Source organism: Centrocercus urophasianus, unplaced genomic scaffold (genome assembly GCF_019232065.1).
Source record: "Centrocercus urophasianus isolate 14NV4802_14NV808 unplaced genomic scaffold, USGS_Curo_1.0 seq_8, whole genome shotgun sequence".
In the NCBI taxonomy this organism is placed as follows: Eukaryota; Metazoa; Chordata; class Aves; order Galliformes; family Phasianidae; genus Centrocercus; species Centrocercus urophasianus.
Window position 1 is genome coordinate 601,311 of NW_024885421.1, and position 27,907 is coordinate 629,217.

Consider the following 27,907-nt stretch of genomic DNA (forward strand, 5'->3'; position numbering starts at 1 on the left):
GGCCGTGCTCACTGCGGCTCCAGTCCCTGTTCCCATCGAATCCCTGACCCAGCTTGCTCCGAAGCCACCAGGGGTGGACCACGGCTGCTGCTGTCCTCAGGACCAAGCTGCGGGGTTACACGCAGTTCTGGATGGGAACGGGAGGGAAGGATTGATGAAAAGCCTCGTTTCAAGCTCCTCCCAGAGCAGCTCGCTGTGGTCCTTGCCCTATCCAGGGTGGGAGGTCTCAAAGAATGGACTTCCTTGGTGGGTTGACTGCACCGATGGACAAGCAGATTTCCTGGCACCAGAGGGAATTTCCCTGGCTGCATCCTGTGCTGCTCTCCTCACCGAGCACCGGGGTTCCTCTGAGAAGAGCTGGGTCCCAGCATCACTCCAACAGGAGAGATGGGACCAGCAGTAGCCTGAGGCCCTTCCCCTGTACCAGGGGTGAGCACTTCCCACCACACCACATACCAATGAGTTATATTTTTCAAAATATTTTTTATTTTTCTTCAATACTGACATTACAAAAAAAAAAAAAAAAAGTTACATAAAAAAACAACAAACAAAAAAAACCCAAAACACTATAAAACATTCAGGTCTCATAGAAACTGAGAAAAACAAAGCAGCTTGCATCTGTGTGCTGACCTGTCTTCTCGCTCCATCAGTGTCCACCAGTTTTCTGCATGCTGAACTCCAGAGAGATCAGTGGAGGGAAGAGGCGGCGCGCCCCAACCTGAAGTCAAACTGGTTGATAAATTAAGTAGTGCTTTAATAATGCAAGTGCTCTATCCCCATGCCCACGGGCTGTCCTCCTGCCACGTGATGCACTGTACAGCTGTATACCTCCAGATCCCTGCTTCAAGCCAGTGATTTCCCTTCACAGAAAGGTGCCCGGGGAAGCGCCTTGGCTTTCTCCGCGCCGCTCAGGCAGGCGCAGAGCTGCAGTGGTGGAGGAGCCTGGCTGGCCCCTCCAGGGAAAAAAATGGCAAGAGGCAGAGTTGGCCGAGGAAGGTAAGAAATATAAAAATTCTCCTGATGGAAATCCAAAGTTTTTAAAAAAATACAGCATTTGAAAACCAAACCACCAAGCAGATTGCCTCATGCTCCTCTCAGCTCCACCGTCACACTCGGAAACACCTCCTGAATTAGACTTCCTTGTAGAAAAATATATACACGTGCATTTCTCTACCTATTACAATCCATAAGGTTGAACTCGAACACTAGTCAAAACCACAGCTCCGCTCACACTTGGCTCTGCTTTTGCACCCAGTCTTGTGCTACACACATTCTCCACTCTCACAGGCAGGTTGTTTGTATGGCTGAGCTGCTCCCCAACAGCGGGGTCAACCACTCCAGGAAACCCAAAACGGGCAGAGAAAACCCTTACGGAGTTACCTAACGAGCTAAATATATGTATTAAAAAATAAAGCAGCAATGCAAACTCAACACATCTGAACAAGAAAGCTCCCAGCCTGGGCAGGAGGCTGGAAGGGACCGTCCCCACTGCTCTGAGCTCCGTCCATTGGCACAGGTGACACTCGGTGGTGGTCTTGGCACAGGAGAGGGGACCGCAGTAGGATTGGGTGCTGTGGTCCCAGGTTAGAAACGGTCCGGTAGGAGCGGTCCCTTGGCCGTACGCGCTCAGGACGGTTTCCTTGGCACCTCGGTACGGCGGGACCTTGAACAGCAGCAAGTATCAAGGGAAGAGAAATCTAACAAGGAGGGACGCGAGATCCCGTGAAGTCCTATTTACACTGCTCTGAGCTCCCTACAATCCCACCCTCCGGTCAGAAGGTTGGCTTGAAAAGCGGGTGACACAAAAACCACAAAGTGATGCACATCCCCAAGTCACAGCCTGTGCCGTGCGCTTGTGCGAGGCAGCAAAGCCGGACCTCTGAAAAAAACAAAAAAAGGCGGCAGCTGGGAGAGAGGTGAGGGCAGGAGACTCTCCCACCACTGGAGTACAAAATGGGGCAAGAGGGGCAGAGGTGGGTGGGACAGATGGGAGTTTTGGGGAAGAAAAGTGGGTTTTTTGCATTTGAAAGTGCTCTGGCACCTCTGCTCTGTGTGAGCCAGATGCTGCGGCACGTGCATTTGGAGTATTGCTGCTTGGAGGAGAGTCCCCCGGGGCTCTAGGAGCATGGGAGGTGCTGCTTGAGGATCTGTCTCGTCTGGGGAGCTATTCTGTCCGGGAAGCGGATTTTGAACTCCACGATCAAGTCTCCTCGCTGGCTGGGGGCCTTGGGGAAAGGCAGCCCCTCCCCGCGCAGTCTCTTCACTGTGCCCGGCTTGATGATGTCGTTGCAGGGCAGCGGGATCACCCTCCCGTCAATGGTGGGAATGTTCACGGTGCAGCCGCATAGGGCCTGAGGGGACAGGAAGGGAGACACACCATCAGCCGGCCCCGCAACTGCACCACGAGAGCCCTGAGCCTCCCACCCTGTGTTGCCGAGTCCCCATCCCTGCTCCTCCCCACGGCACCACCAATGACCAACAACAAGCAGCCTAAATTTAGCTCCTCACCACCTGACTGGGGAGCCGGGATGGGGATAGGGGCAGCCGAAAACCCAGCTGAGCTCATCGGATGCCTCTGCGGTGCATCAGCTGTCGCTGCGCAGACCTGGGGTTATCTATAGCACAGCCCAGGGCACGTGGCACGGCACAGCCACGCGGCACAGCACCATGCTTTCCTGGAAGCTGGGGCCGCCATGGGTTATGGCATCGCGCCGCTGCCCCACGGCTATTTTTACACCTTGGTGACCCAAGAAGGAAGAGGCAGTGAGGCAGGACCTGAAAACGCAGGCCTGGGGAGTGTGACCCCAGTGGGCCCTGCATCCCTGCCACAGGGAGGTTTTTTCGTTCTCCATTCCCCCATGGCAAAGCCAAGAGGTGATTTTAAAGCTGCCATTCCCTCCTTGGAACTGGGTGCTGCCTACTGCAGAAACCGGCAGCAGCCGCAAACCAGCCTGCATGAGCAAGCCACGTGACGTGGGAATGCAGCAAGAAAATCCTTGTGTCCTTAAATAACTCAGACAGCTCTGCTGTATATGTGGGCAGCAGTGTCTCCAGGCTTTCAGCAAGGAGAGAGGCTGCAGAGCGATAATTCTGGAAGGGGAGGACTCCTAGGGCTGGTCCTGCCCTGCACACAAAGCACTTGTCCACCCCCATCCCCAAAAGACACCCAAAAGGAAGTAGGGAAGGATGCTCTGCAGCTGCATCCTCTGAAAAAGCTTCCAGAGCCATCACAAGAGGAGGCACCAGCAGGAACAGCTCTCCTCTCAGTTTCTGTGCTGCTGAGGCTCTGCAGCAAAGCCAACACAGCACCATCCATGCTGGGCTTGGATCTTGGGCTAAGGAGGTGGGAGGCTGCAGCCAGGTTTCAGGTTGAATATCAGGAAAAATTTCTCCCAGAGTGAGCGTTTGACATGGAAAGAGGGCAGGAGAAAAGCGGCTGGGATGTTTGCATCCAACCCACAGAAGAGGATGGGGGGTTGATGGAGCAAAGCCCTGCCAGGCTCACACATGGGTGCTGCCCCCCAGCACGGTTCTTGCCCTGCAAAAGCTGTGGGATGGGAGCAGAAGCAGGTGGGAACAGCACATACAGACAGGATCTCAGTGTTTCCTTCTGAGAGCCAAGATGTAAGAGTTTGAGGCGATCACTCCTCCACCGTATGTTCCTATTTTTTATCCTTCTGGCCCAACTTTGCTGCCGTGTAAGAAAACTGGTTGTTCAGGCAACACAAGAGCCCATATCGGGGCGAGACGCAGTGAGCGCAGCCATGGGAGCTGCCCTGCATCCTAGAAAGTGTCTCAGTTTCTGCCTGGGTATGAAACCGGTGTGGGTTTGATGTCTGAGCTGTGAGCGCTGAGCTCTATCTGGGTCAGCAGCAGTCCCACTCTGCTCGTGGCAATGGGGGGGCTGCTGGTACTTCAGGGAAGGTGATGTCAGGTGAAGGATGTTGCGGGGTACTGCTGCTCCCATCTCCCTGAGAACCCAACAGTGCTGATAATCCTACTGGGAGGCTGACAGGGCTGTTAGTGTTGTCACTCCTCCCTCCCTTAGCCACCCACTGTAATTTTTGGAATGGATAGTTCCCTGCAGCCCACAAGGCTCTAGGGAAGCCTAGCTCCACTTCCTTCATCTGCAGCACCCATGCCCCAAGGAGACACGCAGCTGCCCATCCTTGGCAACCCCTCACCATCACCTCTGCTTGACCTGGCACTGCTGGAGGCAGCTCCGGGGGTTGCAAGTCCCAACCACAGAGCCAGCAGACTGAGTTCACCCCTACTACAGTTTGAGAAGGAGACAAAAGAAGCAGGTGATGCTGCATCCCCAGTCCTCCTGCCCTCCCCATGTATCTGCACATGACTACAAGTGGGACTGCAGCTCCCAGCTCCTGCTGGCACCATGCTGTGCTGCTCGCTCCAGCATTGAAGCTCAAAGCTACAGCTAAAACAAGGCTCCTGCAAGGATGAAGCACGAGGACAGAACTAGAGGCTATAGCTGTAGGCTTAGATGAAGAGGTTGTGCTGTGATTTGCTCCATCACATACTGAGATGATGGCATATGGAGCTGGGGAGCTCCTGGCATCTGCTCACGTTTTGCAGCTCTTAAGCTGCTGCGACTCATGGAAGATGAAAGCAGTAGAGCACTGCCCTACCCTGGCAAGCATTGGGCTGAGGATGGCAGCCAGGCCAGCAGCTCCCCCACACGTCTGGTCTGCAGTGAGGCTGTGCAAAGAACAGGAAGCCCAGCTCAAAGAGATGAGGAATTTGCCCAGACCAGCAATTTCCAGCAGTCTCTCTTTGTGACTGCATCAAGCAAAGCAAATGCCAACACATGCTCTGTTGACAGGAAGCTGGATGGAGACCACAGACATCTTGCAGGCAGGAGCCAGGCAGTTTCTCAGCTTGCTGCTCCAAAGGCAGAGCTGAGCTCAGCTCTGTCCACCTGGACTAACAGGTCAGGCACTGACTAACAGCTTGGGGTTAATTTTAACAGATATGGGAGTGCACAGAAGGAAGCAGCTGTGATATAGCATGCAGGATGCCATAAATGAGGCAGCCTCTCCCAAGTATTTCTAGAGAGGCGACTCGCCACAGGAATAACCTCTTTGTTTGAATCCGTTCTGCACCATGATGTAAAATCAGCTCCCATCCTACAGGTTAACATGAGATGAGCTTGCTTCAGAGCACCCAGCTTAGCCTGCCCCACAGTGCTCCCTTGACCCCAGGACAGCCAGTGTCAGTCCGTGTCATCACAGAGCTCTCAGCTTGCTAGCACGCTCAGCAGCTCACGTTTCCTTGCCTCAGGTCTGGCCCATTGAGCTTACTTCTATTAAATGCTACTGAATTTCAGAACATAAATCTGTCTTCAAAGAAAAAAAAAAAAAAAAAAAGAGCTCATTAAGAAGACAGACAGCGTCTACAGTCTGAAAGGAACAGCAAATGGCAGCTGCCATAATCGTCAAAGTTAAATGCAGCTGCCAGCTGGGATTTATTAAAAAGCAGTTAGCAGCAGCAGCGAATGCACATCTTGAGCTGAGGTAAGCTCCCCTTCCTTTCCCACCTTCACCTGGTTTGCTGCTCTGGCGTGAGTTGCGCTGTGACCTCCAGGACTGATGGCAGGAATGTGCTGCATTTTGCTCACAGGCTGAATATTTTGTTTAATTTGCTCTGTATTTAGGGAAGGAAGAACCCCCCCAAAATTCAACTGTTTGGGCTGAAGCAGTTCTCAGCAAGAATGAGGTATGACCCTGTCTTCTGACCAGGTGAAAAGGTACCGTCGCCATGTGGGACAGCAGAGCCACAGCTGCGTGGCTGTGAGAACAGGCAGGCACCAGACTTATGTCAGAAAGCTTGGGTCCTCCCTTGTTCCTACAGAGCACCTGAGCTCTCTTCCATATGCCCTACTCTGAAATAGAAGGGTTAAGGCACACGGGTAAGGGAGAAAATGGGTAAATACCACCTGTGTTTGCTCCAGACACGCTCAGCAGAGATCGCAGTACCCATGTTCTACACCCAGCACAGCAGTTGAGCAGCTCTCCAAAACTGAACACTGGTCTCTCGTGCCCTACCTGGTACCTCATCAGCACAGGATGAGGCCTGGCTCCCATCCTGGTTCATGTGGCACAGCCACGTGCCACCTCTCAGCCCGTGCCATTTCCTTCCCACCGACACTCACCTCTTTAAGACTGATGTTTGCGGTGTAGACCACATTCGTCCCATCCCTCTTGAAGTGCGAGTGAGGCTTGTCCTTGAGGATGAACACGATGTCAGCAGGGATGTTGTCTGGGGTGGCGTCCCCTTCTTTAGGGAATGTGATTTTGGTTCCCTCCTTCCAACCCCGTTTGATGACAATGTTAAGGATCTTATCCTCAGTTCGCATGGTCCGGCCATCAGGATTGAGCCTTCTGCGGGTGATCTTCATCCTCTTGGTGGAGCCGTGGTAGATCTCTTCCAGGGACACCTTGAGCTCATGGATGACAGGCGGGTCTTGGACCTTCCTCCGTGTGTGCAGGGACTCCTGGTGCCGCCGGTGAACCCCATTAATGCCATTGAAGCCAAAACGGCCAAAGGCACTGAAAGGATCATCATCATCATCGATATCCATATCTTCCTGGTCAAAGCCATTGAACATCCGGGAGCGGCTGCTGGCGAAGAAGATATCGAAAGGGTTGGAGCCTCCAAAGAAAGACGCAAAAGTGGCGTGGGGGTCTCCATGGAACGTGTAGTGGAAAGTGTTCCCTGAGCCACCAGAGGAGCCACCTCCAGTCTTAAGACCTGGAAGAGAATGAGGAAGAGAAGACATTAATGCTCCTGCCAGGAGAAAGCTGCTGAGACCCACGGCACCTGTACTCCTCGAGCAGCAGCATGATCTCCACAGGCCGGGGAGGCACCATCTCAACCCCTGCTTGTATTCTGCATGAAGCTGCATCAGAGGAGGATCAGATTGGTTATTCGGAAAAGCTTTTTCAGCAGGGGGCGGTGGGCACAGAACAGGCTCTTCAGGGCAGCAGTCGCCACCCCAAGCTTTCCAGAACTCAGGAAGTGCTTGGACAATGCTCTCAGAGAGGGGATTTGAATTTTGGGTGTGGTCCTGTAAGGAGCCATGAGTTGGATGATCTATGTGTCCCTTCCAATTCGGGATATTCTGCGATTTTGTACCCAGCAAGCTCAAGGTCAAAAGCCCTTTTGGTCCCGTTCTTTCTGAAATGCTTGCTTGATTACCTCCTTTCATCCAATATATTTCATGACTAGCCCATATCCTTTTTTTCCCTGTTGGCAGGCTTCCTTCCATCCTGTTGTGCCTTCCAAGCCTGAACAAGTGAACCCTTCCAGTCCCATAGCACAACCTCATCACTTCTAAGTGTAACAGCAGCACTTCTTGCCAAACACCTTGCCCAGTCCAGAGAAAACTAGCCAAAGAAACCCTGCACATTACAGGAGTCTAAGAATCCCACCATCTGCCACTGTGAGCGGCAGGTGGAGCAGATTTGCCATGGCCAGTGCTCTGGCCATCATTTAGTCAACAATACTCAGTCAAGGATCACACAAAACCCACCGTGGGTGAGTTATCTGCTACCCAAGGTGAACTACACTGACAGCTGTACCACAGGTAATCCCTACAGGTCACACCAATAAGATGCCTCTGGGGGCCCATTTTTTGACCAGGGAAAGGTTAACACAAGCCAGACTCAAGAGCTATTTTCAGGGCATGCTGGTGATAGTAAAGGACTATTTCTGATGGGTTGCTGTTGTGCCAGTACCATCCTCACTGTTGGCAGCAGGAGGGGAAAAACACAAGAGGGGACATGCTCTGACTGCGGATCCTCGGGTGGAAGAGGACTTTTTCTTCCTCTCACACTCTCCCTAGCTGGGATCTCCTTTGCCCAGCCTCCTCGTGGGGTCCACAGCTCCACAGGGGGTGAAAAGAGCAGCAACATTCCTCTCCTACCTCTCAGCTGTGCAGGTCTAGTTTTGAGAGCTTCACCTTTCCCTGGCATGGTTCCCAGGTTGGGGGCTGGGCTGTAGGGCAGGAGAAGCAAACCTCGCAAGCCCATCTCATTCCATGGGGCCCAGAAAACTCTCCACATACTGACACCTGGATCGCATTGCTGCAAGCTATAGCTCAGTTATTGTCCCAGATGTGCAATGGGAGACAGTATTTCCCAACCCCAGGGATGGGTCACTCTCTCCCAACTGGAAGTGTCCTGGTGCATGACTATGGGCAGCAGAGACTGGGCTACTAACCAGGGAACTCCGAAAATAACTCAGTGGCTACCAGCCACAGGGAAATCCAAGCCCTGCCCTTGCACATGCAAAAAGCCCACAGATGCTCAGCAGCACAGAGCAGATGGGAGATGACTGAATGTGCTGGGGCCACCAGCACTGCTCACTGAAGGCACTTGGTGTTGCTGGTGCTTGAGCTCTGTGGAGCAGATGCTGGGATTTCTGCAGGCAACCCCATGTCCCCTAAGGGCTGAACCTGTTGCTGCTTCTGTTTTGGGTAACTCAATCCCAAATCTAGCTATGGGGCCAGGGACAACGAGGTACAATCAGTTCCAAGCCCCACTGCCATGACAGGCTGTTCCCCCACAGCTATTTTCTTCTGCACTACTGAACTCACTCTTACTTCAGCAGCCCCTGCTGATGGACTCTGACCCTGGACTGTGCAACCAGAAGCTTTCACCTTTACACAGTTGCTTTAATTCCACGATGCCCATCAAAGGCAAAGGCAGGGTCTGATTTCAGCGGTGCCCCCAAGGAAATGCTACTTTCTCCCTGGAGAAAGCTGCTTCTAATTTTAAACAGCAGCAAATCACCGTGGCTCTGTGCATCCCCTGTGGCAGTGACACAAATAACGGGTTGAGTAATGCCTATAGGCAGCACACTGCCAGACAGAGATTTCCTGGAACTTCACCCAAGATTTGCTCAAATAAACCTAGAGGGATTTTCCCCAGGTCTGCTCTCACACCCTGACTGCTGACAACCTCTGGTCACTTCTTCACAGAGCTCCTCTGCTTTTCGCTTAAGTTTCAGATACTTCTCATTCTCCAGCATCTTTCAGGAGTGCACATAATTTCCATCGGTCAGCAGCAAAACTCTGTCCCCTCTCAAGTCTTGTCCCCTAAGATTGCACAGCACAGAGCCTGTTCTATGCCAGCTGGGCCAACAAAGGAATCTCTGCTGTCCCAAGAGCAGGTGCACCTGCTTGCTGGGCCCCCAGGAGGGGCTGCACCTTCCACAGAGCACAGTGGACCTGCTGCTCTTTTCAGCACCCAAGTCCCCGGCTGATTAATGCCGATGCTATTCAGTGCTCTCCTCACCCTCAGCAAATGGGGTTGCAGGCTTCCATATTCGACTAATAAGGCTGTGTGTGGTGGAGCTGCTCTCCTCCTCCATGCCAACCGGGAGACAACAGCAGCCACTTGGTTTCAAAACAAAAAACCTATTACTTAAATTGGGAAAAGCTTTGAATCATGTAGGTCAGCCTGTCCCAGGGAGAAAAGTGGGGCTGGCAGCACGTGAACAGGGAACCTGTGGGGGACATCCAGGCAAAGAGAGCACTGCTGTGATGGAAATTTAGGTCGAGGAAAGGGTTGCTCTAGCACCGTCCCAGCACACAGGCTCCATTCTCCTCCATCACCTCGGCATTCAGCTTTTTGGGGCGGCACTGCCAAACACTAGGTGCCATCTCCTTGGCTGGGGAGCGGGGAAATGGGTCAGGGCGTTATTTCTGGCAGCAGAGCAAAGCGGGACTGGTGGAGAAGTGATTCTCCCACTTCAACTCCCACTTGGAGGGACTGCAAGTTGGGCGTTAGCACCCCATCTCACCCATACCAACCTCCTCAGGAGCCTGGGATGCCTCTGTGTCCCCCCCCCATCGTCCCCTTACCTTCCTCCCCATACTGGTCGTACACAGCTCGCTTTTTGGGGTCACTCAGCACGTCGTAAGCCTCCGCGATCTCCTTGAACTTCTCCTCGGCATTGGGGTCTTTATTCTTATCGGGGTGATACTTGAGGGCCATTTTCCGATAGGCTTTCTTGATTTCATCCTCGTTGGCTCCAGACTGGATGCCCAAAATCTTGTAGTAGTCCTTCCCCATGACGGCGGTGACGTTGCCAGGCGCTGAGTACTTATTCCTGAAAGCAGAAAGATGGCACTCTGTAAGGTGAACGCAGCACTGGGGCACAGCGGGAGGTGGGATCAGCACCCACTTATCACAGAGCACCCCGCATCATACCATCCAGCAGCACCGCAGCCACCCCAACTCAAGTTTTCCTCCGAGGCGGGGCAGAGGCAAAGCACAGGGATGCTTTAATGCGGCACGGCCAGTGCTTCCCTTGGCTGCAGCTTCCCCTGCCCCATTGCCAAGGCAGGGACAGAAGGAGCCATCCCGCGCGCTCCGCTCGCTGGACAGGGAGCACCACACGATGAGCAGGGTGCTTATAGGGGCGAGGACGTCACCGAGGCTGTTGTAGGCGTGACAGGCTAAATGCAGCCGTGCCCTCCCTCCCCCCACGGGGATCTGCAGCCCCATACCGGGCACCAACAGTGCTGGGGGAGCAGTGGGGACTGCGCCGCCGTGCTCACCTTAGAGGAACTTCAAACATTTTGTTCCTGAAAGCAATTGGCATTCAGCTGGAGATAAGTGCTTCCAGCATGTCAGAGCTGTAATTTGTATTTAGCGCAGAGGGAACGAAGCCGTTAGACAGAAACATCTTGCGATGGTGGGAGGCTTTTTTCTTAAAAAAAAAATTAAATTAAATGCTTTCTAGCCTGACTTGCACTCCCTTAGAGCCTCCATGTAACCACTGCAGTAAGCCAGAATTATTAAGTGTTATAAGAGACGGTGAAATGCCATCGCAGCCTGACACGATGCAGTGAGGTCAGCACAGGCAGCAGCTCCCTGCACTCACTTTCTCCATCATGTGGGAGGCTCAGGACCAAGCCATGCCTATACTAAGGCATTGAAAACCCAACAGCCATAGCCCAAGAAAAAGGGGCGGCAGTTAATTCACTCCACAGGCACGCTGAGGGCACAGTGAACCGGCACGATCATGGAAACTTGGGGAGCAGCTCAATGAGTCACGAGGCCACACTTCCCAAATAACATTTTCCATTGTCTTTTCCCATTCGGTTTCCCCACTGAAGGCTCCAATCCTCCCAAGCCAGCCCACACCAGGTACCTCCTCCTTAGAATCCTAGAATCTTTAGGGCTGGAAAAGACCACTAAGATCACCAACTCTAACCCCAATCCACCCCCACCATGCCCAGTGACCATATCCCTCAGTGCCACACCTCCACATTACTTGAACACCTCCAGGGACAGTGACTCTATCACCTCTCCAGGCAGCCTGTTCCAAAGTTCAAAGTTCAAAGTTCAAAGCCTGTTCCACTCTTTCAGAAAAGAATTTTTTCATGATATCCAACCTAATATCCTTGCTGTGCTCTCCCGCAGCCCTTGCCCTAGCCAATCCTCTGATCCTCAGAGTGTTTCACTAAGCACTTGTGCTCACTCCCACTCCCCTCTCTAGACCCATGCTCTAATGCCAGCCTAGCTCCTCCTGGGCAGCTCCAGCCTTCTGTGCCCCTTCAGCAGACGTGTTTCTGCATCAGCTGTCCATCTTCAGGGCCATCAGGCATTCTCCTATCCTTGCTCCAACCAGACCCAGTGGAGGTCTTGGGGGTTACTCTTGTTATGCTAGAGCAGAGGAGGCTGCCAGCCTGCTGCCCGCTGCTGGACCACATCTGCAGGGCTGCACAATGACCCCAGCATCCATGGCAAAGGCTTGGACCCACTGGGTCCATCCACAGGGACATGGTTTATTGGGCGTGGTGGTAATGGGTTGATGGTTGGACTAGATGACCTTAGAGGTCTTTTTTCGACCTTAATGATTTTATGATTCTGCCTTCCTCCAAACCACCAGTTTTACCCCTTCTGCTCCAGCCCCACAACGTTACATAGCTTCAGGTCTGGAGGATGGGGCCAGACACCAGACTCTGCCCCATATGCCTGTGGGGCAGAATGGAGAGGCAGCACTGAGCTATTGTTAGAGACATGAGAAGGCCTCCGGGGGCGTAAAGAGCATCCTACAGCATCTTCAGATCCCAGCTTCTAAATGCCAGCACGTTTCTGTACCAGCACAGCCCTCCAGCTTCTGTGCTAAGAGCCGCTGAGCCCACACAGCCATTACGAGATGCTCTACCCCGTGCCCACCACCATCTGCATCTGCTCTATGACTCCCAGCAGGAACCTGTGACAAGGTGTGGGGGACGCAGTGGGTCCCCACAGGTGGTCCAAAAGGTTGTTTTGTGCCACGCCATAGAAACAAAGCACTACCACAGCCAAAGTCAGCCATTCCTTGCCCAGGGGTAGTGGCAGCCCAACGCACCCATCCAGCCCAGGACGCAGCCTCCACATGCACGGAAGCTCCTATCTGAGATACCCCTAAGGAAAACGGGCCACCTGCAGCAAGATCAAACAGCAGCCTGCAGACAAACTGCTTCTATGCCCTGAACAGCAGACTTCACCCAAATTGGTGCTACCACAGACCCCACAGCAATTCCTACAACCTTACAGCAAACCCTGCCCAAACCTGCATGCACCACCAAGAGGTCTTTGGCTGGCAGGACGCGTGCCGGGCTCCAGCCCATCCCTGGGCACCACCGGTCCCTCTCCCAGCCCTTGGGATGGCGCACCCTGTGCCTCCCCCCCTCTCACCGCTGCTGCCGTGGGGTGCCCAGACGGTGACCCGCTGGGTCCAGGCACACTTCGGAGGCGAGCGTCACACGTGTGGTGGTAAAACACGACTCTGTCCCCGCACAGCCTCCCTCCCACCTCCCGACATCAGCTGTGCCAAGCACAGCCCCACTCTCCCCTTCTGCTCAATCATCCTTCGCTGCCTTCCCATTTAACCCTGTCGAGAGCAGGGGAAATTGCTGCTGAGATGGTGGGTGAGGAGCATTGTGATGGGCGAGGATTTCAGCATTTCAGATTTGCCTTCCAAGCCAGGACACCGCAGTGAAAGGTGCTGCCGCGCTCGGAAAAACATGAAGCAAAGCACTGCACAGATAACCCCTCTCCCCCCTTAACAAAAAGGCAGCGAGACCTTTGTTCCAGCACTACACATGACATCAGATCACCCAGCCCCAGGACGGGCAAGCGGCTGAATAGCAATCATTTGACGTAATCTCCCTGCTCCGCAGTCATGTAAGGGAACAAACCCACAATGAGAGCGGTCCCACTAAGATTTTCCATCCCAGACCATGAGGTCACAGTGGGGCGATAAGCGGCGCCAGGGCACCGCGTGCGCTCGAACCACAGCGATTCTCACAAGACACACAGAGAGCCACTTACCGAAACTTCATAAACACATTCATGCTCCAAGCGCTCCTTCGTAAAGGCTCTAATTTTATTTTAAACATCACCTCAAGGACAGCGGGTGCAGGGAGGATGCGGGCGTCAGTGCCAGCGCGTCCTCAGCACGGGGCGAGCGCGACGTCCTTTGTGCGCTGCCATCCCCTCCCCGCCGACGAAACCCATCAATGAAGGCGCTCTGCAGGCAGTGATTTTCCTCTCATTGGTTTCTGGCAGATTGCTGGTGCCGGGAGGCACAGAGCTCCCACATTAAGACATTTCCGCAGCAGGACTGCGTGCCCTGCCTGTATCCCAGCCCTCAGCCGCCCTTTCGCCGCCGCCGTCCCTGACCCCGGCTGAGGGCAGGGAGTCCCCGCGCTCTGCAGAATGAATGGTGCGCTCCCTCTGTCAGGCTGCTGCACCCACAAAGGGAGGGAGAAAAGTAGGACGGCATCGATGCACAAGGCGGGGAAAAGTCGTGGAGAGCTTGGTCCCCCGGGGCCCCCTCCCCAGGCACAAGCAGAATGGGTTCAGTGGATGCAGTCTCATTGGCAGCTGCAGCCCAAACGGCACAAAACCTCCTTCTGGGATCACCTTCATTGAGAAAAACCCGATGCCATCCCATCCTCCCCCCTGAAGCCCACAGTAACTTTGGAGCTGAGCATCCTTCCGCAGGTGCCCTGGGCACCGTGTCCCCATCTCAGGGATGAACCCCGCAGCCCCAAGGCTTGGGGTGGATGCATACCTCTCCGCGCGGCTCCAGAAAAGCAGGATGGCCGGCATGGCAGCACCGGGGCAGGCAGATGAAGCCCAAGTTTGGTCAGGCAGCACAAGGGGAGCGCAGCAGCGGGGCAGGCAGAGCCACCCGTGCCCGTGCTGGCTGCCAGTCGCAGAGAAGCAGCCAGCGATGTCATGAGTACACGCAATGAATCATCCCTTCCCCAGGCCCCCACACGCACCGCCCGCTTTCCCCCGCCCCACCGCCAGCCCCCCCCAACCCCCTCCCCAACCCAGCACCTGCGTGGGGATGGGGTGAGCCCGCCCCTGCGTGTGGGGAGGGGGCTAATCATCCCCAGTGCTTCCATTGAAGGTCTCCCCAGTTTTTTCCAGCCCCAAGGAGATAATTTCATAGGAATGGGGCTGAGTCCCCTCCTCACCCCATTCCCAGCCTCATTAGCAGCCTCATCAGGATGGGGCTCCCCACTCTACCCAGCCCCACTGGGATGCCATCGGATTCAAGGAGATAGAGTTCAGCCCTCACTTCTCTCCCCACACGGGGTTCCCATCTGCGCTCCTGCCGGATGCCCTCATGAGGGGTTCACCCCGAGTGGGCTCCCCACTCCCAGCCCATGTGTGGGGATGGGACTCATCTTCTTCCCACATCGGGACCCCACTCCCTGTCCTGCTCTGGAGATGCCTGCATTTGGATGGAATTAACTCCCCATAGGGGCTCCCTTTGTGGCCCCATCGGAGCATCCATCCTTGAGTGGGGCTGGAGGAAAAAGCCCCCTCCACTCCCACAGAGGGTTCCCAGTTTCCACACTGGCACCAGGTAGGGATGGGGCACAGCCTCCGCACCGCCCTCCCATTCGGTGACCCCATTTTCCACTGATAGGACTGCAGACCCCCCCTCCTCCCCGCAGCCCCTCCATGACCCACGTGGAGCAGATCGCCCCCAACCCACTGCGCTGTCCCTGAGCAGGGCGAGGTGACCCCCACTGGGAATAGGGGCCGTGGGGTGGGTACGAAAGGCAGAGTTAACCCTTTGCCCTCCCCACACACTGTCACCTTGGTTGGGGACAGGGATTAACTCCTTCCTTGCAGGCTCCGTGTCAACACGCTGCGACCCGGATGGGGGGGAGGAGGAGGTTAGCCGCTCCACTCCTCACGGGGCAGGTGGGGAGTTAGGGCGGGAGGTCACAAAATTACACTGTAGGGGTCGGGGGTTGTTAACTCCCTCCTCGCCAGCATTTCGTGTTAAACCCTTCCCTGCCGCTCCCCGGATGCGCTGTGATTCGCAGCGAGGGGGGCACGAGCCCCTTCCTCCCACCCCCAGGGGGACATTGATGTCACACCCGCAGCGGGGCGGCGGCCCCCCCAAGGGGACACGCTGACACCCCACAGGGCGGCTTCGAGGGCGGCGTCCGGCCCCATCCACACGGCCCCTGCAGGACCGGTCCCGGCGCCGCCGGCACTCACCGCTCGCGCTGTCCCGGGGCGCCGCGCACGCACGCACTCTGCCGCCCCCTCTCCCACCCCCACTAGCCGTGACGTCTGGGGAGTCCCGCCCGCGCTCCCCGGCAAAGAGTGGAGCGGAGGTGGTGCCGGCCCCGCCCCGCCATGTTCTATTGGATGCAGGTGGCGTCCGTCCCCGCAGAAAGCCGCGCTGATTGGTTTTCGCCTTTCGGAAGGCGAGGAGAAGGGAGTGGGTGGAGCCGAGGCGCCCCTCCTCTCTATCCGCCACCGGTCATTGGACAGTTCAAGCCGACACCGCCCCTCCCGCGCGCTGTCATTGGGTGTAGGCTCGGCTCGAGGCTCCGCCCCCCCTCGCAGCACTCGTGAGGCGTTGGAGAGCAGCGGGATGCCCTCGCGAACCTTCTGGAACGTGTGACGTCATGGGCGCAGCGCGGCGCCCCTCCAGCGGGCGTGGGGCCGGACGGGCCGCCATCTTGGATCCCGGCAGGTAGCGGCGGAGCCTGGCGGCGACCTCGGGTGGGCAGTGCAGCACCGAGGGCTCCCTTGGACTGAGCTGTCCCAGGGAGACAGCAGCGGGTCTGTGTGCCTGGACCCGTGCGTAGGGTGTGGGTTCTTGCTCCTAACAGGGGCCGTCTCTGTGGAGGGCAGGACGGCGCCACTTCACTGTGAAGGTGCAGATCCCAGGCAGGACCGGGTGCCGCTGTGGCTGGCGAGCGCTGTGTGTCAGCATGCAGGGACAGGGCACTGCTGCTCCCCGCACAGCTGCTGCAGGCCTCGTGCTGTTATCTTGGCTTCCCGAGGGCCGTGCCTTGCAGGCAGAGCTGCCCTTTGGGAAGCCATAGTTCTGTGGCTTGTGCCTGTTTGGAAGACTTCTCTGGAGCCTGCATCCAGGAGAAACGCACCCATAAAGTCCTGACTTCAGAGCTGGGAGGTGACGTGCGTAATGTGCTGCTGTCGTGATGCAAGTGCTGTGTCGTTGTAGCCGAGTGGAGGAGGTTTCTGAATGGGGTATTTCAGGGGGATGTTTGGTTCTACAGCAGATCAGTCGCAGCATGGGTCCCCCTGCCTGGCCCTGTGCTGGGGCCGGTGATGCATTTGCTGTCTCCTGGTGGCATGCAGGTGGCTGCCCATGATCATTTCTGCCCATTCCTGAACTGGAAGAGTCAGTGTTTGCACTGTGCTCTTCGCGCAGCATCTGACTCATCGTGATATTAAACCAGCACTTACTGTTATCTGTCTATCTTGCTGTCTATTTGTTTTGCTATCTGTGTGCCTTGAGGGATTGCTGCTCTTGCTACAAAGGGCTTGTGCCGCTCATGCAGTGTGATGACAGTGCCCTGGGCTTGCAAACTCCTTCAGCTCCCTTTCTGAGTCATTCATCAGCGAAGGCATTGCAGCCCTGGGGCACAGCAGGCTCTGACCTTGTCTGCATTCAAAAACGACCGCTTGGTGTGCAGCTGTGTGGGCTGAAACAAAGACAGTGGGAACAGGCGCGTTTACTGGGAGGCTGCAGCATGGGGCCTTAATGCAGCCTGGAGGCTGCCAAAAGCAGGGCAGGAGGAGGGTCAGCAGAGCCCCTGCCTCCCTTTCTGGGTGCTGTGGTTGGCTGTGTCCTCTTTAACCAAAGTTGCTCTTCCACAGTCTATTATCCACCAGCACATCCGGCACCCTTTTAAAGAAATGCTAGAAAAACACAGGGAAGGGTGATGGGAATAATTAAGGGTATGAAGCAGTTTCCATACAAGGAACAATTACATAAACTAGCTCTCTTCCGTCTGGGGGAAGAGATGACTGAGGGAGGGATGACGGAGAATAATAAAATCATGTGTGTCTGGGGGAAGCTGAGCAGGGAATGGCTGCTCGAGCTCTCTTCCTTTAAAGAGCTTGCTGCCATCACGTGCTAAAATTGGCAGTGGTACCTCGGGGCAAGAGTGTGCTTCCTGCAGCAGTTCGGGATTAACCTGTGGAGCTGCTGACTTTGATGAGGAGGATGCTGAAGGTGTGAAAAACTTGTCTGGGGTCAAAATGCAATTAAGCAAAGAGAAAATCCACTGCAGATTGGTGAGCACGATGGTGATTTTTCTGGCTGAGAAATTTCCTGGGCTGTGAGCTGCTGGGGTCAAGGAGCACACTGTGAAGGTGTCACCCCAATCTTCATCTCTTCCGAAAGCCTGCCTTAGCAGTTGAGCTTCATCCCAGGGAGAGAGAGCGGGGAGGCTGGGAACCATGGCTCCAAGCAGTGGGACCGTTTTTCTGATGAAATATCTTACATAATTATCTAGTGTTTGAAGGTCAGAACAGCAGATGAGGCCATTGAGCTCTGCAACTCCATATATGCATGTTAGGTGCTGAGTCCCTGCTGCTGTAAAAGCAGTAAACACAGGCCTCTCCCATGGCTCTACCGCAGCCTCCTCAGGCTGGAAGCTTATGTGGGACACTCCTCAGCCTTGGGTGCACAGATCCCAGCATGGCTGAGCAGACAGGCAGGAGCCATGGCACTCACTGCCGCAGTGCCCCCAGTCCTGCTTAGGCTCTCCCGATCCATGTGACACGTGGAAGTCTGGCTGGGCAAGCTCCAAAGATACATCTGAGGACACCGGGCTTGGCGGCAGCATCAGGGTTTGTACTCTGTTCTCTACAGTGGGAGCAGCGCCCACGTATTCGGTGCTGTCTCTTCTTCCTGCCTGTTCCCATCCTCAGAGATGCCACCCTCCTTTTTCAGCACCCAGAGCTGCAGGATGAGGAAAGGGCTGAAAGAAAAAGCCATATCCGTTTGTTTTTTTTTTTTTCCTTCTTTTTTTTTTAAATTATTGTATCACTCTTTATTTTTTATTGCTGAGTAGCCACCTCCTTCCCTACCGGTTAGTGTCCTAGCTGTGATCTCAAGTGGTCATATCTGCAAGGTGGTGCTGGTGGTGGGTTGTCTTCCAGGTCTTGGGGTCATCTTCAGCCTGCATGCTGTGTAGGTGAACTTGGTCATGAGGGCACATTCTGTTCCTCCGTACTCTGGCAGCCCCTGGTCTGTCCCCGGAGGAGATCATCCAATTGAGGTGGCTCTGCCAGCCACCAGTACCTCCACCATTCTTGGGAGCCTCAGCACAAGGCCTGCCTGACACTGAGCATTAAAGGGTCTCCAGGAGGTGTCTTGCCCAAAGCCCTGCTCAAAACAGGCTCAGACGTGGGATCGCAGAGAGTTGCTTAGGGCTTTATCTGGGCTGGTCTTGAAAGCCACTGAAGGCAGCAGCAGCACCGGAATATTTTGTTCCAGCAGCCTCTCCCACGTCCTTGTGACACTGCATCTCATCAGTCCCCCCCGACTCCTGAGGGCACTTGGGAGGAAGGGGACGGAAACGGCTGTTGGTGATGATGGTGTTGTTCAGTTTGTCCTTGCCTATTGATGCCGAGGACGCCGGCTGCTGCCTCCCCCTGCCAGCACTGCCGCCGGCCGCTCCGCGCCATGCACCTGTGGGGGTGGCATAATGAGCCGTGTCCTCAGCTCAACCTGCCGCTTCCTCTCCCGGCAGCGTCTGAGCTGCCAGCTGGGTTGTTTCTTTTTCCTTTCTGCCTCTATTCTCAAGTGGTTCACAGCCAGTGTTGGCATCCTCTGTTGGAGACCTCCCCCCAGGCTGATCGTGACGAGCTACCATGATGAGAACCTTGGGCTTGTCAGTTGCGTGGAGATGGGAATGGCTCTCCTTGGGAGGACTTGGTCCTCTCCAGTACCCACACCTGTGCCCAGAGAAGACTTTCCAGAGGAGTGGCCAAAACCAGAGTGTGGGAGTGGGATGGGAGGGCAGCAAGGTGAGTTCTGTGATGTTTGGTGGGGACGGGATGCCATGGAAATACGGTTACAGACATGGAAATTGAGCTCAGAGTGGCTGAACCCAGCATTTGGTTGAAGTATTCCCTGCTGAGAGAGCTTGACAGTGGCTGGGGTCTTGTGGCACGTGTATTCTACCCATATGTACCCTTCATCCAGCAGTGTAAGGAGCCCAAGTGGCATTGATCACCTCTGGGGAGACATCTGCACATGCTACAGTTCAGCTTGGCTCCATTTCAGCTTCCAGCTGTTGATGTTTGCTGTGCTTTCCTTAGTAAAGAAGTATGGCACCTGATGGCTTCTCCTATGGATAATTCCAAATTATACTTTTAATCTACAGATGTTCCCAGAAGTGATGCTAGCTGCCAGGGCTGCTGCTAGAGTTAGGCATGCCAGAGCCAGACAAACCCACCATGTCTGTTTCGTGTGTGTCCAAGCTGCAGATCTGTCTGGCACTGAATCCTTAATTTCTGAAAGGAGCTGACTGTGGCAAGGCCCTGTCAGTTCATCAGGGCTCCAGCTGGTATTCAGTTGCTGTAGAAAGCTCAATAATACCTTGGTGGTATTACCAAATTATGACTTATTAAAAACAAACAAACAAACAAACTTGGGATTATCCAGCAGAACTGTTTTCTGAAAGAATGCATTGGCTTGCTATTTTATTTTTACTGTATTTTATTCTGACAGCCTTCTGCGTAGCACAGCCTTGACAGGACAACTCAAAAGCTGAGGGAACCCTGAGCTCTCCTCTGACTCACAGAATCACAGAATATACCGAGTTCATCTCTTGGCTCCACAGAGGACGGCCTGAAAATCAGACCTTAATTAGCTGAGGGTTCACTCAGGTGGGGATTTAGAAGTGTGTGCTGGTCCTGCGCAGCTGTGCAGCTGTTGGCCACATCTGGAGCACGGGAGCTCCAATTCCCAAAGCCATATCTTAACCAGAGGTAGTGGGCTGGGAGGATGCAGCCCTGAGAGCTGCTCAAGGCACTGGAACAAAGCTGACTGTGGCTAGACCGCTGCCTGTCTGGCGGAAGGGTCCTGGGATGGGGACATAACAGAATCACAGAATTGTAGGGGTTGGAAGGGACCTCCAGAGATCATCGAGTCCAACCCCTTGCCAAAGCAGGTTCCCTACAGCAGGTCGCACAGGTCGGCATCCAGGCAGGTCTGGAACATCTCCAGAGAAGGAGACTCCACCACCTCCCTGGGCAGCCTGTTCCAGTGCTCCGTCACCTCACTGTAAAGAAGTTCCTGCGCACATTTGTGTGGAACTTCCTGTGCTGCAGTTTCCTTTTCCCTCATCCTGTCTCCATTCACCACTGAAAAGAGTCTGGCTTCACCACTCTGCCCCCCACACCTCAGATATTTATAGACCTGGATCAGGTCCCCTCTCATTCTTCTTTTCTCAAGGCTGAACAGACCCAGTTCACTCAGCCTTTCTTCATAGCAGAGATGCTCCAGGCCCTTCACCATCTTTGTGGCCCTCCGTTGGACTCTTTCCAAGAGATCCCTGTCTTTTTTGTACTGGGGAGCCCAGAACTGGACGCAGTTGTCAGGCTCCCTTTTCCCAGGATCCTGAACTCCACCATCACTGTAGTCAAGATAACCCTCAATCTTTGTACCTGGTTAGTTCCTTCACTAGGAATCAGGTCCACAAAGGTTTCTTCTCTTGTCAACTCATTGATCTTATGACATGGTGAAGCCAAGCCGCAGCGAGGATGAAGGGAAGCAGAGAGCTAAGGTTAAAGAGGGTGCAGACAAACACAGCACTACGGTTTGTTGAAAGGCATCAAGCAAAGAGGAGAAAGTCACAGTGCAGAGCACTTGGGGAGAAAACGAACAGCACCTAACAAAGCGGTGGGAGAATTAATGCTTGTGCAAAACCAGCCTCGGGCTAATTTCCCGTGCCTGAGCCTTCAATAAGGGCAGCAGCGCTGAATGCGCAGCCTGAAGCAGGGAAGGAGAGTGGGAGGGAGGCGGGGAGGAGAAATTGTCACCGCTGAAGGGGAAAAAAAGCTCGGCACTTTCGATGAGCCCGGACTGGGGCGGCTGCACTGCCTGCTGCACCGGGGAGCCGCCGCATGCTGGGACGATTGCAGGGCTGCTCCTTGGCACGAGGCTGTCCTTCAAAGGGTGTAAAGCCCAGTGGGGCTGTGGGAACAGCGTGTTCACAGCCTGTGCTGTGATCAGAGCCGGTCCTAAATTTGGATAAGCTGAAGGAAAATGAGGAAGTAACATTGGAAGTTCAGCAAGAGAGGCAGCTTCAGTGCTTTTGCTTCCTTGGGGTGCAGTGCTCAGTTCCTGCAGTGCTGGGTGCCATGCGGGTGCTGCACCGCAGCTCGGTGCTGTCGGGAGGCTGCCAGCAAGGGGTGGGCGGTGGAAATGGGATGTTTCCTCGGGCACCTTTTTTATTTAATTAAAATTTTAAAAAAAGGAGAAGTTATTCTAGGAAAAGAAATGAGCTGAATGTACTCCTTTCTGCACTGTGCATTTTCTGGTCCCACCCCCAGCCAGAGTTATGTAAGGACGCAGTCAGAGCAGGGTCATGTCTGCCAGGTGCAGACAGGGTGCAAGCATCTCTGCCCCATGTGTCCTGTGTTTGCTGAGCCCTCAGCACAAAGCCATGTGTGCACCCATGTGTGCATGTTGTACGTGCACGTGTTGCATGTGCTCCGCGTGATCATGTGTGTACACACATGTATGCACATATGTTGCATAAAGAGTAGAGTTTTGACTTTGTCAGGGTCCCCCCATGATAGCTTTCACTGGACGGTTCCACAGATGTTGAAAAAAAACAGTTTATTGAAATGACAGACAGAACAGATCGGGCTTGCCACTGATAAATGCCCAGCAGCAACAGCATCAATGCATGTCACTAGTGCTGGCAAAACACTGTGGCTCTTCACCAACAGATAAAGCACAGCACTTACCAAGAAGACATCACTGTCCTGGAGCAGGAAGAGGAGTGCAGTTTCCCATCTCCCCTTCTGTCTCTCTCCTTCAATCTCTCTTCCTTTCTCTGCTCCTCCTTTCTCTTCTTTCCCTCCAAGATACTTTCCCTGATGTCCTAAACCATACCTGTTTCTCTCCATGGGGTGATGTTGAGCATCGTTTGGGTGGACAGTTAAGTTCTACATGTTCAGTATGAGTTAACGAATTAAAAACTCTTACTCTGGGTATCGTGGCCTTTGAGAGTCTGTGCTGAAGTGTTATCAGGTTTTTTGTCAACCTTTAGCCAAAACAGGACTGTCCTGCCACTAGACCCCCTCCTTCAGCTGCTTTTGATGCTGACATCATGGATCTCCATCTTCAAGGTTTAGATAAGAGAGAAGTGGGCAGCAACATCTTTAATGTAATGCTAATCTCACAACACACTGTGTGTGCCAGCATCCAGTGTGCGTGCCAAGATGATACCTCCAGCCCAGGCCTTCCAGCCCAGACATGGAGTTTTCGGATGTTATGCCACAGTCCCCTACAATGATGCCAGAGAAAGATCATGCGCTGCTCTGCATCCCTCCAGGACGAAAAACGTGTATTACATGCACTGCATGCACAAACATCACATGTGGCAAGACATGGTGCACACCTTGTTCATGCATGTGCCATGCATGTGCTGCGTGCTGTGCAGACACACGTCACAGCCCTTGTTCTCTCATGTGCAGAAGTGACATGAGGAGGGCAATGGTGAAAGTCACCCTACTGGACCAGGTCATCCTCTGGGAGGGAGTCCAGCAATGGGAGGAAGAGGATGGCTATGTGCTTTGCAAGCCCCTTGTCTGGGGAAGAAAAGCTCTCATGGAGCAGGAGATGGGAGTCAGCTTTGCTGGGGATATGGCTGTGGGCACCTCTGTCTGCACGTGCCCATGTCTGGAGGGTCTCCTTTGTCTGTGGGGACCCTTCTACCTTCTAAGACAAGCCATGCAGGAAGCATCTCCCTACTGTAGGCATTTGGAACCAAAAAGAGGCGGGGGAAGTCCATCCCAAAGCAAGCATGGGTGCCCCTCTGCAAAGAGAGGGATTTCACTGCAGGTGAAATCTCCTCCATCCATGAGCCCCCCACAGCACAGATGCACAGGGATGTGTGCCAAGCAAACCCCTCAGCGTTTAGGAGCTGAGTGCTGCAGGCAGCAGCTGTGGGGGTTGTCCTGGAAGGGCCAAGCACGTCTGGCACAGAACCCATCCTGCACCCATGCTGCCTGCACCTGCTGTGCTTCCGGGGAGGCCGCATGAATGAGGCAAGTCGCTATTTCAGCGCTTCCTCCGGCGAGGCTTCTCCTTTAGAGGCAGCATGTGTGGGCACTGCCTGCGTATGCGCGGGGGCTCGCTGCCTGCGTGTGCGGGTGGGTGGCGATGGGGGCTTCGGGAGAGGCTTTGCCACGTCAGGGAATTCACGCTGGGGGCTGGCGTGCCCCTGCTGGCCCCGCTGCACCGTCTGCCGTGTGCTGCATTGTGTAATGGTGCTGCTCCCTGCGCCGGGTTTCTGGGATGCTTCAGATGCCCATCGTTCCTGCAACCCAGTGACATCCCCGGGTGTCCCCCCTGTCTGGGAGGGGTCTGTTGCAGCAGGTGGGGGGGTCTGTTATGGGGAAGTGCCTTTGGCAGCCAAGAAAAACCCCGAAACCAGACTGCCCTCTTTGTTCTCCTACATACCTCTCAAGGAAAGTGTTTGCTCCAAGGGAAATTTGGGGGTTTCTCCATGCACTGCTCTGCCCACAGCTCCTGGAGTGGTTAGGGTTCCAGGGAGGATGGAGAGCACTGGCTTTGGGACCACTGAGAAATATCAGTTTCTGAAACCTCTTGATGGAGAGAAAGTAGGGGAGGGGGACAGACATAGGAAGGGCAGGGCTGGGTCGTGGGTGAGAGCTGTCTGATGGGGCTGTGCTGTCTCAGGACACTTTGCACCCCACCGAATGGGTTTGCGTCTTCAGGCTCAATCCTGCACAGCAAATTTGCATGGATATGGGCTCCAGAGCCAGTTCAGTGCTGCTTTTCCACATCTCCCCACTCTGCCCTCTCCACCCATACTCAGTCCCTTTTGTTCCCTGCACTGTATGGGTCTCCGCAAGTAGCGGACATGTAAGGACAACGCATATCAGGAGCAATCAGACCTGGCCTGAGGTCCCACAGCTCATCTCATGCCATACCAGGCAATAGGGAGCAAAGGAGATGGCACCTGCAGCAGCTGTCCCGTCCCAGAAGTCCCTGTAGGCACAGAGCAACCGGAATGCAGAAGGTTGAGGTGAGGGGATCCACTGACACTCTCTCTCCTCCACGTCTCCAAGTCGGCACAGCGTTGCCATGCTGCTGTCACTGTTGCCATGCTACGCTCACAGTGTCGGAAGAGGATATCAGGTTGCTTTGAGGATGAGGGGACCAGAGATGAAGCTGGGGTGATGCTGTGGCCCCTGTACCCCTTCCCTCGCTGCCATCCCAGGGACCTGGTGGTGACAGAGGTGCCACTGCTTGTGGGACTGTTGTGATGGGTGGTGTCCCCAGGGTGGCTGTCCTTCCTTAATTTCTTTTCCTGGATCATGGCCACTGGCTCAGCATCCCCTCCTCTTGCCTTTGATTTTTATCATGCCCCAAGTGCAAGGTGGAAGCGCTCTGTGCCAGGCAGGGGAGCCACCACACAGCAGGGTCATTTTTTCCCCTTCATCTCTATATTGATAAAAATTCAACTCACATACCCAAGGCTTAATGAATTCCTGTAAGGCCAGTACCCAGCTGTCCCCCATCAGCAGCTGTCCCTACCACTGGCCCACAGCACTGTGGTTAACGTGCCCACAGCTGAGTACAGGAGGTGAGCAGAAATAGCTCCTGCAACTGCTCTGCATGGACGACTGGGCAGGGATGGAGCTGTGCACACCCAGCGCTGCCCTGCACAGCAGCTGTGGGTGCGTTACTCCATGCCTAGATATGTTCGGAGGGAATTCACATGGAGATGCCGACTCTGTGGCATGGCAAGCCCTGTGAGATGTCGGCTGTGGGATGGGGCAGGACCTTGTTTTGCTGGAGGCATTTCCTCCGCAGATGTAGAAAGCTCACACAGGGTGCCAACCCCCAGACCTCCTGCTGCCTCTCCCCAGACTGGTATCCAGGACCAGGGAGCAGAATGCCGTCAAGGCATCCCACCAGCATCCCCCCTCCACCTCTCTCCTTCCAGCTCCCCCAGTGCTCCACCCCCACACTCCAGTCTAAATAATTCCTCCTCTGCCTAGTAGTTTGCAGTCTGCTCTCATGTCCCTCCCTTAATCATCACTCAGCCAAATGAGACAGATATAGTTGTGTGCGGCTCCTCACGGATCGCTCAATTCAGCCCCCAGATCTCTTTGTGACTGGTCCCTGGCTGTCTGCAGGGTATTGAGGTGCCCCCCTCTTTGCTGCCCTTGTCATTGTTCCACTGGCAAGAAGGGGCTGTGATAATCCCAGTGCAGGATGCCATGGTGTGTGGGGCAGGCTGGCTGCTCTGCCCCGTCAGCTAGGTGTGTGGAGTGCATGTAACCCAGACTGGAGGACTGGGCTCATTGTCCTCAGCCCACTGCTTCCCAGCCCAGTGCCAAAAGCTAGGCTGGCTTTCTAGGGTGGCTGTGAGCCAAATCCATGCTTTCCAGGTATCCTGGCTGCCTTCCTTTCTTCCTGGCCAGCCAGGCTATGCTTCAAACCCAGATCAATCCTAGATGTGCCTTGCCATTGGTGTCACCAGTGCATGTGAGCTTACCTGATGTGACCACATATGCTGACTGTCAGACTCAGGGATACATCCTATAAGGAACACGAGTGCAGGGGATCATTTGGGTGGTAGGCATGACATCCCTCGCTGTGCAGTGGTTGAGGTCTGCACAGCTGAAATAGAAAGGCTGAACACACCTTTCCCCTCACCACAAATCATTTTCCACCCCTCCTTTTTGCCCTCTGTCCCATGTGCCACCTCCCATTCCTTTTGCAGGGTCAGGACAATAGGAGCAGGAAGCGCACAGAGAGAGGCACACAACACCTGCTGTCTCTGTGCTGCTCCCAGCACCGACGCAGAGGACCTGGACGCTGCCTGAGTGCTGCGTGGGCTGCTGCCATGAGTCACAGCCTCCAGCAGAGCCACTGCGGGGAGTGCAGTGTTTACAGTGCCCACAGTTCGTCTCTTGTCCCTGCACTGTGTGGGCCCCCGTGGCTCCATGTGTGAGCAGGACTGTGGGAAGGAAGGAGCGGAGGGCATGAGGAGGTGGTGTTGAGGTCACCTGAGCAGTCAAGGTTGGTCCTGTGTGGGTGCAAGATGGTCTGTAGGAGAACCTGCAGGGAACAGTGGGGGAAGAGAAGGATGGTGTGAGGCAGATGGAGGCCAAAGCCAGGCTTGGGGCAGGAGCACGGGCACTCCACCACCCTATAAGATGACATTTGGGAACTGAAAGGAGCCTCCTTCGTTCCTGCATGCTTCGATGGCTGCGGGACCAGTGGTGGGGCACGGGTCCGGGCTGCCGTCCCCGGTTCCTGTCGTTCCCTATCTCCGCCGCTCCTGGTCGTAGCCCTGTGCCGGGGCGGGACAGTGACGACGGACCTCCCCTCGTCCCTTTCCGCACCCCGGCCATCAGCGCGGGCCCCAAAGCCACCATGCGCTCGCGGCGCAGGAGCGACACCGTGTGGCTACGTCGCTTCTTGGGGTGGGAGAACGCCTAGGACCCTCGCATCCCATCCCGACCTCTCCTCCTCCTTAATCCCCCTGCCGGTCCTGGTCCCCAGTCCCCTACCGAGGTACTGCTGGAAGGACAGTGAAGCTGATGTCCCCTCTGGGCTTGGTGATTCCTGCTCTGTTCTGGAAGGAGTGGATGGTTTACGTCAGGGTGGCAGCGACTCCAGGAGATGTCACCGTTGCTGTCACTGTTGTACACTGCCCACGTGGCCCAGTTTTTTTCTTCCATTGGCCCCTGACAGTCCCCGGGGCAGCAGTGGGGTGAGTTTCAGACATCTCACTGCCGTACCCCAGCGATGACCCCAGTGCCACTGCTTGCAGAGACACTGCCTGGCTCACCTCTGCCCTCCCATCTGAACGTCACCACCAAAGAGTGGCAGGCTCCAGTGTGAGGCACATTCTGGTTACCTTCCCGTTGCACTTAGCCATGTCCAGGGGAGCCCTGGGGCCATGAGCAGGGATTGGATGGGAGTGCTCTCCTGGGCTCCTCACCCTGGCTTGCAAAGCCAAGCATTCATCTTCCTCGCAAGCTCAGACGCTGCGGTGGCTTACCGATGCCTGTGCAATGTCTGTGAGTCCAGCAGAGGGTGCCACCTTCCCGCAGTGCTGCTGCAGGATACCCTGGGACAGCAAGGACGCCCACGGCCAGGCAGAGCAACTTAGGTGCACAGCTCTGTGGGGCAGCGGGACCTTCCCCTCGGGCCCTTGCTGTGGGATGTCCCAGCAGGAGCACAGTGCCCACGGGACAGCACCCTGCGGTGGCGATGGACCTGGGGTGAAGGACCGTGGACCTTGGGGTGATATATAGGCAGCTCTGACACCTCAACTACAATGAAATTATCAAGTCTAGGATTTCCT

General features: G+C 55.0%; 1 protein-coding gene across 6 annotated transcripts; it reads right to left on the reverse strand.

Annotated features, from left to right (window-relative positions):
- Positions 1 to 539: 539 nt before the first annotated feature.
- DNAJB5 (DnaJ heat shock protein family (Hsp40) member B5) lies at positions 540 to 15,617 on the reverse strand. 6 transcript variants are annotated; one of them, XM_042838440.1, is made up of 4 exons: positions 15,549 to 15,617; positions 9,884 to 10,131; positions 6,170 to 6,768; positions 540 to 2,351 (listed from the first exon to the last, which is right to left on the reverse strand). In XM_042838440.1, exons 2-4 carry the CDS (start codon positions 10,092 to 10,094, stop codon positions 2,118 to 2,120), a joined length of 1,044 nt encoding a protein of 347 aa, XP_042694374.1. In that variant the 5' UTR covers positions 10,095 to 10,131; positions 15,549 to 15,617; the 3' UTR covers positions 540 to 2,117. The 6 variants fall into 6 exon arrangements, with proteins under 6 accessions (XP_042694374.1, XP_042694372.1, XP_042694377.1 ...); XM_042838438.1 differs by lacking the exon at positions 15,549 to 15,617 and adding an exon at positions 14,095 to 14,267; XM_042838443.1 differs by lacking the exon at positions 15,549 to 15,617 and adding an exon at positions 13,350 to 14,086.
- Between the last annotated feature and the right edge of the window lie 12,290 nt (positions 15,618 to 27,907).